The 14,633-nt window shown below is 43.1% G+C and overlaps 1 protein-coding gene across 4 annotated transcripts in view; it reads right to left on the reverse strand.

The window, feature by feature from the left end:
• Window positions 1-14,633, reverse strand: part of WNT5B (Wnt family member 5B) — a 148,443-nt gene that overhangs the window by 100,203 nt on the left and 33,607 nt on the right. The window contains exon 1 of one of the 4 annotated variants that reach the window (XM_056517859.1): window positions 2,623-2,714. The exons of the other annotated variants lie outside the window; for them this stretch is intronic. Within the exon in view, the coding sequence (XP_056373834.1) occupies window positions 2,623-2,709 (87 nt within the window). The 5' untranslated portion in view covers window positions 2,710-2,714. Of the gene's footprint in view, window positions 1-2,622; window positions 2,715-14,633 lie in introns of those variants that run through there. 4 annotated transcript variants of the gene reach the window in all.

Raw genomic sequence — 14,633 nt, forward strand, 5'->3', positions numbered from 1 at the left:
TACATACATATACACACACATACACACAAATACATATACATACACACAAAAAAAGAAATTTAGAATTTACTTATAAATATCCCCCACTTTTCCTATAACCTACACAAAATTATACACAAAAATATACATCAAATAATATAACCTTATTCATTATATATGTACAGTCCCTATACATATATACAACTCCTACACATATATACAACCCCTACACCATAACACCAACCCCTCAGGGCTCCGGTTCGATGTCTGTAGCCGCCTACATCTTTTCGTCTTTATCAAAACAAAAATGTCTGGTGACAGCTTCAGCCCATCACCAGGGAGAAGATTACTAGGTTAGGGCACCTTAAAGGAGAACCCCCTCCACAGGGTAGAGGCACTAAATGAACCAAACTTTTCATACTCCAAAGAACGAACCTTCACCAGGTCACCGAGCGTGTTCCTACAAACCTCGTCCACGGGGAGGATTTTCTGTCTCGTCGACACTAAACACCTCGCTTGCCACGTGTGATACCTGACCACTGCGCTGACTATAAATGAAGTGCACCGGTCCCGGACACCCAGATCTTTGAAGGCCGCATAAACCCACTCAGCATAGGAAAGGGCAGCCAGCCGCGGCCAGCCGATGGAAGCTCCCACCCTTTGATATACCTCTATATTAAAAGGGCACTGAAGCAGGAAGTGGTCCATGTCCTCCAGCACACCCCCACACTCCTCCCGGGGACAACCCTTTTCATCGGAGTTCCTGTACTTCAGATTGCCCCTTACATATAGCTTACCATGGAAGCCTCGCCAGGTCAAGACCCAATACTTCAAGGGGATCCTAGGTGAATTTAAAAGAAACAACCCAATCCCTTGATCCCGACCTGGGCAATCCTTGAGGGCCAGTGGTTTCTGGAAATGGCTCAGCAAGACCCTGTTATCGAGGATTTTCCTCGGCAGAGTTCTTACCTCCCACATCCCCAGTCCCCACCTCCTGATGACCTTCAGAACCAGTGCAACATAAGTCGGAAGATACCCGTGTGACGTGCAAAGATCCTTCACTTGACCGCCTCTCTCCCATTCCTGGAAGAAAGGCTAAACCATCTCCTGCAAGAGACTACCCACGGAGGAGCCCTCTCTGTCCAGAGGTTTGGTATATTGGTCTTTAAAAAGGAATTCACTAGGAATACCACCGGGTTGACCATACCCAACCCGCCTAGTCTCCTCGTGCGGTAAGTCAGCTCCCTCTTAACTAGGTTCAGTCTATTCCCCCACAACATTAGGAAGAACAGACTGTAGACCCAGCTCCAGAGGGGTTCTGGCAAAAGGCTGACACTGCCCAGATAGATTAACAACGGGAGCAAGTAGGACCTGATCAAGAAGACTCTTTCCCTAAAGGTCAAAGACCAACCTTTCCACTGTTCCACTCTATTGGAGACCTCTTCCAGTCTGCTTTCCCAATTTCAATTTCGTGTGGGGTAATCCCCGGGACCAAATTCGATGCCCAGAATTTTTGCAGATTCCTGGGGCACAGGGAGGGTGTCCGGGGAGACAGAACTCAGGATCTCCACCTCCCAACCAAAGACTTTTGCACTTTTCCCGTTTGATCTTAGACCCGGATGCCTCCGAGTAGCAATCCACCTCCGACATCACCCACTCCACCTCTCCTTGCGAAGAGACAAAAATGGAGACGTCATCAGCATATACCACTACCCTTAAGGTAGAATCTGACACCGCCGGGTCCATCCTCACCCCCGCCAACGGTCCCCGATCGATCCTTCGAATGAAGGGGTTGATCGCGAACACATAAAGCAAAGGGCTTAACGGACAGCCTTGATGCACACCAGACTCCACCCCAAAAGGGCGGCCCACCCAACTGTTTACCAATGGAAAAAGTCTCAGCCCCTGCATACATTGTTCTCAGCCAATCGACACAAACCCCCCCCCCCCCGGCAGACCGTATTTTAAAAGAGTGGACCAGAGATACTCGTGATAGGATAGACACTCATTTATTATTTCAGTCAAGAGGGGAACAAAAGTGTCCTTAAAGGTCTTATAAAACTCGGATGTTAAGCCATCCGGCCCTGGCGACTTTTTGAGGGCAAGCCTCTCAATCGCCAGCTTAACTTCCTCTTCTCTGATATTCTCTGTCAAAACACTAAGAGAGGGGTCTACTCCTGACTGGGAAATGGCATCAGCCAGGAAAGCCGACATCCTGCCCCGATCTAGATCCCTCTTCCCCAAGAGGTGCGAGTAAAAGGCTCTGACGACCTCCAGGATCCCTGATCTGGACTTGTTCAGAGATCCTGTACTATCGATCAGGCCGGTCACGATCTTACAATCCACTGACATCTTACAGCTCTGGCAAGGGTCGGGCGAGCGGTACTTCCCGAAATCCCTCTCGAAAACCAAAGATGTGTCTATCATACTGGCACTTCTTTAGCAAAGATTTCACTCTGGAGATTTCCTCTCTCGGTCACCTCCAGTCGAGACCAGAACCTCGAGTTTCCTCCTTAGTTCCTGATAGAGGCGATCCCTATTCAGACTCCTAAGGTTCGCGGTCTGGCGGAAGAATCTCGCAGCCCGTTTTTTGAACATCTCCCACCACTCTGACTTAGTGCTGCATATGTCCAGTAATGGTACCTGGCTCTGCAGAAACTCCTCAAAGGACCGTCTTATCTCCTTGACTTCCAGGAGGGACGAATTCAGCTTCCACAATCCCCTTCCCATCCTGGGGGTCTCTGAAACATTCAAAGAAAACATAATCAAACAGTGGTCGGAGAACTCCACCTCAACAACCTGTAAAGGTGAAGAGACAGAATCCTCCTTAAAAAAAACCTATCTATCCTAGACCTAATCTCTCTACCTCTAAAGTAAGTGAACCCGCTGTGACCTGGGGTGTGCCGGATGTGGACATCCACCAAGCGAGACTCACTAGCTATTCTATTCAAGGCGACGCTATCGTAATCTAGCCGATCCCTGGAGCCTCCCCTATCAAGAGACCTTGTAACAGTTTTAAAGTCTCCTCCAAAGATGACCTGCCGGCTAGTAAAAAGTAGGGCCTTAATTCTCATAAAGAGACTTTTCCGGTCCCACCTAGTCTGTGGACCGTAGATGTTTATAAGACGTAATTCTTGTCCCTTCATGAGGACGTCTAATACCAGACATCTCCCCATTTCTAGCTTGATAACACGTCTGCATTCTACCTGAGCGGTTTTAAAAAGAACCGCCACCCCCGCTATACGGCTGGGCCGCAAGAGACCAGTGAGAGGGCCCATGGCGCCACTCACGCTTCGCCTTATGGATAGCGGTTAGATCTGTCAACCTGGTCTCCTGCAAAAATAAAATGTCGGCCGAGAAAATCAAAGGCCGCAAATCTTGCCGCATCTGACTTTATGCTGGCGACATTAATACTCGCCAGCGTCAATGGGGAGGGTGCCGCCATCATGTGTGATCAAGCTAGACAGCCCTCTTCTTCCCTCCCCTCCCTTACTCTGAGTGTCATCATCAGATTTCCCCACATTCCCCCTTTTTAAGCACACAGACATATTTACAATGTTTCCCTCTTTTCCAGAGGTCACCTCCTGCACCTCACATGGTCCTAGGACAGCCCTCCCCCCCCCCCCCCCCCCCCCGTTACCAGAGAAGAAGGCTTGACGCTTCCCGAAGGCCTCACTTCAGACACCAGCACCTCGTCCCCGGCCTCCTCATCAAAGGAAGAGATGTTATCCCTGAGGACTTGGTACCGGTTAGGGCTATCTACCAGAGGGGAGCCGGTAGATCCTTCCGCTGGTACCTGGACAAGGTTGAGGGGGATTGAATGATCCCACTCCAAAGAAGGGGACTCCTTCTCCTCCCTCTTCTTCAACCTCTTTTTTTCTGGCACCCGATTTTCTCTTATTCTTTAGCCACTCTTTGCTCTCCTCATCCATACTCTCTCCTGGAGAGGAGGTAGCAGTGATGGCCCTCTTATCCTCCTCCTCCTCCTCCTCCTCTCTATCCAGTCTCCTGGCCTCCTCCTCCAGCCCACCATCGCTCAGATACTCAGCAGAATCCACCATCTTGGGGTGAGGTAAAGCCCCCCTCTGCTGCCACCTGAGGAGCCTCTTCCCTTTCCCTTTGGCGTGCCTCCAAACACCTCAGCCTAGAAGGTGTCATTCTTTTCTTCCTTGGACCAGTAGTCTCCCCGCCTCCGCCGGTACCCTCCCCAGTGGAGTCAGCGTCTCTGCTAACCCCAGCTGGAGATTCCACCGCATTGGCAAAAGAGACCGGACAGCGGCTGAAGGGGTGACCGAGGTCCCCACACAGGTGACAACGAATGTCCCCACAGGTTGCGGCGAGATGTCCTAACCCTCCACACAACGCGCACTTCTGGATCCTACATTGCGCACTGAAGTGTGTCGGGTCACCGCACCTATGGCAGACCTTCGACATTGCTGCTTCCCCCACCAGGTCTCCTCACCCCCTCTGAACAGGCCGGTCGCTGTGCACCCTCCGTCCCTGCCGGCCTACTCCGAGAACCAGAGGCCTGGGACTCGCTCTACTCCTGCATCCCAGAAACCTACTCCCCTCCAGGCAGAAGAGAGCAGGAGCCACAGAGATCGCCTCCCAGCAGCAGCACTGCCTCTACAGACACCCGATCCACCTGAGGGTAACACCCAGTATACAGGACAGGAGAAGAGGTACTGTGCAGTGTGTATATATATACACAGGACAGGAGAAGAGGTACTGTGCAGTGTGTATATATATATACAGGACAGGAGAAGTGGTACTGTGCAGTGTATATATACAGGACAGGAGAAGTGGTACTGTGCAGTGTCCATATATACAGGACAGAAGTGGTACTGTGCAGTGTGTGTATATATATATATATATATATATATATATACAGGACAGGAGAAGTGGTACTGTGCAGTGTATATATAAACAGGACAGGAGAAGTGGTACTGTGCCATATATATATATATATATATATATATATACATACAGGACAGAAGCGGTAGTGATGTGTGGCGGTGATGGGTACAGGGGTGCGGTGTGGAGCACTGTCTGGTATGTGAAGAGCTGGTATCGCCCTCTCAGACGTCGCCCTCCTCCGTGTCACCCCGACCCTCCACATTCCTGTCCGCTCCTCTTCACACATCTCCTCACTGTATCCTCAGGAATCCATCATGGCCGATCAGGGGCCGGGGGACCTCCTCAATACACAGGAACTAAAGGGGAACTCCACATCATATGTTACACAGATCCCACAAATTATAGGCTCAGCTTAAAGTATCACAAAGTATAGGATTAGATACAGCGGTTAAGTGAAAGGACTCAACATGACCGGCTTAGATACACCTGCTCAGCAGACAGTATGGTATACAGTATAATAGGCTTAGATACACCTGTTCAGCAGACAGTATGGTATACAGTATAATAGGCTTAGATACACCTGGTCAGCAGACAGTATGGTATACAGTATAATAGGCTTAGATACACCTGCTCGGCAGACAGTATGGTATACAGTATAATAGGCTTAGATACACCTGCTCGGCAGACAGTATGGTATACAGTATAATAGGCTTAGATACACCTGCTCAGCAGACAGTATGGTATACGGTATAATAGGCTTAGATACACCTGCTCAGCAGACAGTATGGTATCCAGTATAAAAGGCTTAGATACACCTGCTCAGCAGACAGTATTGTATACGGTATGGAAGGCTTAGATACACCTGCTCAGCAGACAGTATGGTATACGGTATAATAGGCTTAGATACACCTGTTCAGCAGACAGTATGGTATACAGTATAATAGGCTTAGATACACCTGATCAGCAGACAGTATGGTATACAGTATAATAGGCTTAGATACACCTGTTCAGCAGACAGAACGGTATACAGTATAATAGGCTTAGATACACCTGTTCAGCAGACAGTGTGGTATACAGTATAATGGGCTAAGATACACCTGGTCAGCAGACAGTATGGTATACAGTATAATAGGCTTAGATACACCTGCTCAGCAGACAGTATGGTATACAGTATAATAGGCTTAGATACACCTGCTCAGCAGACAGTATGGTATACAGTATAATAGGCTTAGATACACCTGCTCAGCAGACAGTATTGTATACGGTATGGAAGGCTTAGATACACCTGTTCAGCAGACAGTATGGTATACAGTATAATAGGCTTAGATACACCTCCTCAGCAGACAGTATGGTATACAGTATAATAGGCTTAGATACACCTGCTCAGCAGACAGTAGGGTATACAGTATAATAGGCTTAGATACACCTGTTCAGCAGACAGTATGGTATACAGTACAATAGGCTTAGATACACCTGCTCAGCAAACAGTATGGCATACAGTATAATAGGCTTAGATATACCTGCTCTGCAGACAGTATGGTATACGGTATAATAGGCTTAGATACACCTGCTCAGCAGACAGTATGGTATACAGTATGGGAGGCTTAGATACACCTGTTCAGCAGACAGTATGGTATACAGTATAATAGGCTTAGATACACCTGCTCAGCAGACAGTATGGTATACAGTATAATAGGCTTAGATACACCTGCTCAGCAGACAGTATAGTATACAGTATAATAGGCTTAGATACACCTGATCAGCAGACAGTATGGTATCCGGTATAATAGGCTTAGATACACCTGCTCAGCAGACAGTATTGTATACGGTATGGAAGGCTTAGATACACCTGCTCAGCAGACAGTATGGTATACGGTATAATAGGCTTAGATACACCTGCTCAGCAGACAGTATGGTATACGGTATAATAGGCTTAGATACACCTGATCAGCAGACAGTATGGTATACGGTATAATAGGCTTAGATACACCTGCTCAGCAGTCAGTATGGTATCCAGTATAATAGGCTTAGATACACCTGCTCAGCAGACAGTATTGTATACGGTACGGAATGCGTAGATACACCTGCTCAGCAGACAGTATGGTATACAGTATAATAGGCTTAGATATACCTGCTCAGCAGACAGTATAGTATACAGTATAATAGGCTTAGATACACCTGCTCAGCAGACAGTATGGTATACAGTATAATAGGCTTAGATACACCTGCTCAGCACACAGTATGGTATACGGTATAATAGGCTTAGATACACCTGCTCAGCAGACAGTATGGTATACGGTATAATAGGCTTAGATACACCTGCTCAGCAGACAGTATGGTATCCAGTATAATAGGCTTAGATACACCTGCTCAGCAGACAGTATGGTATACAGTATAATAGGCTTAGATACACCTGCTCGGCAGACAGTATGGTATACAGTATAATAGGCTTAGATACACCTGCTCAGCACACAGTATGGTATATAGTATAATAGGCTTAGATACACCTGCTCAGCAGACAGTATGGTATACAGTATAATAGGCTTAGATACACCTGCTCAGCAGACAGTATTGTATACGGTACGGAATGCGTAGATACACCTGCTCAGCAGACAGTATGGTATACAGTATAATAGGCTTAGATACACCTGCTCAGCACACAGTATGGTATACAGTATAATAGGCTTAGATACACCTGCTCAGCACACAGTATGGTATACAGTATAATAGGCTTAGATACACCTGCTCAGCAGACAGTATGGTATACAGTATAATAGGCTTAGATACACCTGCTCAGCAGACAGTATGGTATACGGTATAATAGGCTTAGATACACCTGCTCAGCAGACAGTATGATATACGGTATAATAGGCTTTGATACACCTGCTCAGCAGACAGTATGGTATACAGTATAATAGGCTTAGATACACCTGCTCAGCACACAGTATGGTATACAGTATAATAGGCTTAGATACACCTGCTCAGCAGACAGTATGGTATACAGTATAATAGGCTTAGATACACCTGCTCAGCAGACAGTATGGTATACAGTATGGGAGGCTTAGATACACCTGGTCAGCAGACAGTATGGTATACAGTATAATAGGCTTAGATACACCTGCTCAGCAGACAGTATGATATACGGTATAATTGGCTTTGATACACCTGCTCAGCAGACAGTATGGTATACAGTATAATAGGCTTAGATACACCTGTTCAGCAGACAGTATGGTATACAGTATGGGAGGCTTAGATACACCTGCTCAGCAGACAGTATGGTATACAGTATAATAGGCTTAGATACACCTGCTCAGCAGACAGTATGGTATACAGTATGGGAGGCTTAGATACACCTGCTCAGCAGACAGTATGGTATACAGTATAATAGGCTTAGATACACCTGATCAGCAGACAGTATGGTATACAGTATAATAGGCTTAGATACACCTGCTCAGCAGACAGTATGGTATACAGTATAATAGGCTTAGATACACCTGCTCAGCAGACAGTATGGTATACAGTATGGGAGGCTTAGATACACCTGCTCAGCAGACAGTATGGTATACAGTATAATAGGCTTAGATACACCTGATCAGCAGACAGTATGGTATACAGTATAATAGGCTTAGATACACCTGCTCAGCAGACAGTATGGTATACAGTATAATAGGCTTAGATACACCTGCTCAGCAGACAGTATGGTATACAGTATGGGAGGCTTAGATACACCTGATCAGCAGACAGTGAGAAGGGACACAGCGACATCATTTACTTAGAGGGCACAGCGGCATAATTCATTGTTTTATGGTACAATAAGTCAGTACAGGGCACAGTGTTTGTCAAAATTATATTTGGGGACATAATGAGGGAGATGTATCAAAACTTGTGGAGAGGCAACGTTACCCAGTTGCCCATAGCAACCAATCAGATCACTTCTTTTTTACAGGCCTTGCTAAGAATGAAAGAAGTGATCTGATTGGTTGCTATGGGCAACTGGGTAACGTTGCCTCTCCACAGGTTTGGATACATCTCCCTCATAGTGTGTGGTAGTAATATACAGGGATATAGTGTGTGGCAGTAATATACAGGGATATAGTGTGTGGTAGTAATATACAGGGATATAGTGTGTGGTAGTAATATATGGTAGTAATATACAGGGATATAGTGTGTGGTAGTAATATATGGTAGTAATATACAGGGATATAGTGTGTGGTAGTAATATATGGTAGTAATATACAGGGATATAGTGTGTGGTAGTAATATACAGGGATATAGTGTGTGGTAGTAATATACAGGGATATAGTGTGTGGCAGTAATATATGGTAGTAATATACAGGGATATAGTGTGTGGTAGTAATATATGGTTGTAATATACAGGGATATAGTGTGTGGTAGTAATATACAGGGATATAGTGTGTGGTAGTAATATACAGGGATATAGTGTGTGGTAGTAATATACAGGGATATAGTGTGTGGTAGTAATATATGGTAGTAATATACAGGGATATAGTGTGTGGTAGTAATATATGGTAGTAATATACAGGGATATAGTGTGTGGTAGTAATATACAGGGATATAGTGTGTGGTAGTAATATACAGGGATATAGTGTGTGGTAGTAATATACAGGGATATAGTGTGTGGCAGTAATATACAGGGATATAGTGTGTGGCAGTAATATACAGGGATATAGTGTGTGGCAGTAATATACAGGGATATAGTGTGTGGCAGTAATATACAGGGATATAGTGTGTGGCAGTAATATACAGGGATATAGTGTGTGGCAGTAATATACAGGGATATAGTGTGTGGCAGTAATATACAGGGATATAGTGTGTGGCAGTAATATACAGGGATATAGTGTGTGGTAGTAATATACAGGGATATAGTGTGTGGCAGTAATATACAGGGATATAGTGTGTGGTAGTAATATACAGGGATATAGTGTGTGGCAGTAATATACAGGGATATAGTGTGTGGCAGTAATATACCAGGGATATAGTGTGTGGCAGTAATATACAGGGATATAGTGTGTGGCAGTAATATATGGTAGTAATATACAGGGATATAGTGTGTGGCAGTAATATACAGGGATATAGTGTGTGGCAGTAATATATGGTAGTAATATACAGGGATATAGTGTGTGGCAGTAATATACAGGGATATAGTGTGTGGCAGTAATATACAGGGATATAGTGTGTGGCAGTAATATACAGGGATATAGTGTGTGGCAGTAATATACAGGGATATAGTGTGTGGCAGTAATATACAGGGATATAGTGTGTGGCAGTAATATACAGGGATATAGTGTGTGGTAGTAATATACAGGGATATAGTGTGTGGCAGTAATATACAGGGATATAGTGTGTGGCAGTAATATACAGGGATATAGTGTGTGGCAGTAATATACAGGGATATAGTGTGTGGCAGTAATATACAGGGATATAGTGTGTGGCAGTAATATACAGGGATATAGTGTGTGGTAGTAATATACAGGGATATAGTGTGTGGCAGTAATATACCAGGGATATAGTGTGTGGCAGTAATATACAGGGATATAGTGTGTGGCAGTAATATACAGGGATATAGTGTGTGGCAGTAATATACAGGGATATAGTGTGTGGTAGTAATATATGGTAGTAATATACAGGGATATAGTGTGTGGCAGTAATATACAGGGATATAGTGTGTGGCAGTAATATACAGGGATATAGTGTGTGGCAGTAATATACAGGGATATAGTGTGTGGTAGTAATATACAGGGATATAGTGTGTGGCAGTAATATACCAGGGATATAGTGTGTGGCAGTAATATACAGGGATATAGTGTGTGGCAGTAATATACAGGGATATAGTGTGTGGCAGTAATAATATACAGGGATATAGTGTGTGGTAGTAATATATGGTAGTAATATACAGGGATATAGTGTGTGGCAGTAATATACAGGGATATAGTGTGTGGCAGTAATATACAGGGATATAGTGTGTGGCAGTAATATACAGGGATATAGTGTGTGGTAGTAATATACAGGGATATAGCGTGTGGTAGTAATATACAGGGATATAGCGTGTGGTAGTAATATACAGGGATATAGTGTGTGGCAGTAATATACAGGGATATAGTGTGTGGCAGTAATATATGGTAGTAATATACAGGGATATAGTGTGTGGTAGTAATATACAGGGATATAGTGTGTGGCAGTAATATACAGGGATATAGTGTGTGGCAGTAATATACAGGGATATAGTGTGTGGTAGTAATATACAGGGATATAGTGTGTGGCAGTAATATACAGGGATATAGTGTGTGGTAGTAATATACAGGGATATAGCGTGTGGTAGTAATATATGGTAGTAATATACAGGGATATAGCGTGTGGTAGTAATATACAGGGATATAGTGTGTGGCAGTAATATACAGGGATATAGTGTGTGGCAGTAATATATGGTAGTAATATACAGGGATATAGTGTGTGGTAGTAATATACAGGGATATAGTGTGTGGCAGTAATATATGGTAGTAATATACAGGGATATAGTGTGTGGTAGTAATATACAGGGATATAGTGTGTGGCAGTAATAATATACAGGGATATAGTGTGTGGCAGTAATATATGGCAGTAATATACAGGGATATAGTGTGTGGTAGTAATATACAGGGATATAGTGTGTGGCAGTAATAATATACAGGGATATAGTGTGTGGCAGTAATATACAGGGATATAGTGTGTGGTAGTAATATACAGGGATATAGTGTGTGGCAGTAATATATGGCAGTAATATACAGGGATATAGTGTGTGGTAGTAATATATGGCAGTAATATACAGGGATATAGTGTGTGGCAGTAATATATGGCAGTAATATACAGGGATATAGTGTGTGGTAGTAATATATGGCAGTAATATACAGGGATATAGTGTGTGGCAGTAATATATGGCAGTAATATACAGGGATATAGTGTGTGGCAGTAATATATGGTAGTAATATACAGGGATATAGTGTGTGGTAGTAATATATGGTAGTAATATACAGGGATATAGTGTGTGGCAGTAATATACAGGGATATAGTGTGTGGCAGTAATATACAGGGATATAGTGTGTGGCAGTAATATACAGGGATATAGTGTGTGGTAGTAATATATGGTAGTAATATACAGGGATATAGTGTGTGGCAGTAATATACAGGGATATAGTGTGTGGTAGTAATATATGGTAGTAATATACAGGGATATAGTGTGTGGCAGTAATATACAGGGATATAGTGTGTGGCAGTAATATACAGGGATATAGTGTGTGGCAGTAATATACAGGGATATAGTGTGTGGCAGTAATATACAGGGATATAGTGTGTGGCAGTAATATACAGGGATATAGTGTGTGGTAGTAATATATGGCAGTAATATACAGGGATATAGTGTGTGGTAGTAATATATGGTAGTAATATACAGGGATATAGTGTGTGGCAGTAATATACAGGGATATAGTGTGTGGTAGTAATATATGGCAGTAATATACAGGGATATAGTGTGTGGTAGTAATATATGGTAGTAATATACAGGGATATAGTGTGTGGCAGTAATATACAGGGATATAGTGTGTGGCAGTAATATAATAGGGATATAGTGTGTGGCAGTAATATACAGGGATATAGTGTGTGGTAGTAATATACAGGGATATAGTGTGTGGCAGTAATATACAGGGATATAGTGTGTGGCAGTAATATACAGGGATATAGTGTGTGGCAGTAATATACAGGGATATAGTGTGTGGCAGTAATATACAGGGATATAGTGTGTGGTAGTAATATACAGGGATATAGTGTGTGGTAGTAATATACAGGGATATAGTGTGTGGTAGTAATATATGGTAGTAATATACAGGGATATAGTGTGTGGCAGTAATATACAGGGATATAGTGTGTGGCAGTAATATACAGGGATATAGTGTGTGGCAGTAATATACAGGGATATAGTGTGTGGCAGTAATATACAGGGATATAGTGTGTGGCAGTAATATACAGGGATATAGTGTGTGGCAGTAATATACAGGGATATAGTGTGTGGCAGTAATATACAGGGATATAGTGTGTGGCAGTAATATATGGTAGTAATATACAGGGATATAGTGTGTGGTAGTAATATATGGTAGTAATATACAGGGATATAGTGTGTGTGGTAGTAATATATGGTAGTAATATACAGGGATATAGTGTGTGGCAGTAATATATGGTAGTAATATACATGGATATAGTGTGTGGCAGTAATATACAGGGATATAGTGTGTGGCAGTAATATACAGGGATATAGTGTGTGGTAGTAATATACAGGGATATAGTGTGTGGTAGTAATATACAGGGATATAGTGTGTGGCAGTAATATACCAGGGTTATAGTGTGTGGCAGTAATATACAGGGATATAGTGTGTGGCAGTAATAATATACAGGGATATAGTGTGTGGCAGTAATATACCAGGGTTATAGTGTGTGGCAGTAATATACCAGGGTTATAGTGTGTGTCAGTAATATAATAGGGATATAGTGTGTGGCAGTAATATACAGGGATATAGTGTGTGGTAGTAATATACAGGGATATAGTGTGTGGCAGTAATATACCAGGGTTATAGTGTGTGGCAGTAATATACAGGGATATAGTGTGTGGCAGTAATAATATACAGGGATATAGTGTGTGGCAGTAATATACCAGGGTTATAGTGTGTGGCAGTAATATACCAGGGTTATAGTGTGTGTCAGTAATATACCAGGGTTATAGTGTGTGGCAGTAATATAATAGGGATATAGTGTGTGGCAGTAATATACAGGGATATAGTGTGTGGCAGTAATATACAGGGATATAGTGTGTGGCAGTAATATACAGGGATATAGTGTGTGGCAGTAATATAATAGGGATATAGTGTGTGGCAGTAATATACAGGGATATAGTGTGTGGCAGTAATATACCAGGGATATAGTGTGTGGCAGTAATATACCAGGATATAGTGTGTGGCAGTAATAATATACAGGGATATAGTGTGTGGCAGTAATATACCAGGGATATAGTGTGTGGCAGTAATATACAGGGATATAGTGTGTGGCAGTAATATAAGAGGGGCATGCCGTGCGGTAGAAATATACCAGGGATACAGCATTTGACAGTAATATATGTAGAGCACAGCACTTGGCAGTAATATATTTGGGGCAGTGGCAGCACTATACAAGGGGAATAGCGTGTGGCAGTTATTAACCAGGGCACAGCGTGCAGGCAGTAATATATGCAGGGGTAAAGTATATGGCAGTATTATATTCAGGGGGTACAGTGTGTGGCAGTAATATATTTAGTGGTACAGTGTATGGCAGTAATATATTTAGTGGTACAGTGGGTGGCAGTATTATATTATGGGGTACAGCATGTAGCAGTATTTTATTTAGGGGTACAATGCGGCAGTATTACATTCAGGGGCAGTATTTTATTGTCTGTGACGGTATTATTTATAGGGCACATTATGCAGCATTATTATTTTCAGGGTACAGTAGGCAGTGGTATTATTTTTAGGGGTACAGTATGTGGCAGTATTATCTTTTAGAGAGTCTGTGACAGTTACTTTCAGGGGTACAGTATGCAGAAGCATTATTTTTAAGGGTACAGTGGGCAATAGTATTATTTTTAGGGGTACAGTACACGGCAGTATTTTTAGTGGTCTAGTAGGCAGCTGTATTTATAGGGGTACAGTAGGCAGCTGTATTTATAGGGGTACAGTATGCAGCAGTATTTTTAGTGGTCTAGTAGGCAGCTGTATTTATAG

This window comes from Hyla sarda, chromosome 4 (assembly GCF_029499605.1).
Source record: "Hyla sarda isolate aHylSar1 chromosome 4, aHylSar1.hap1, whole genome shotgun sequence".
In the NCBI taxonomy this organism is placed as follows: domain Eukaryota; kingdom Metazoa; phylum Chordata; class Amphibia; order Anura; family Hylidae; genus Hyla; species Hyla sarda.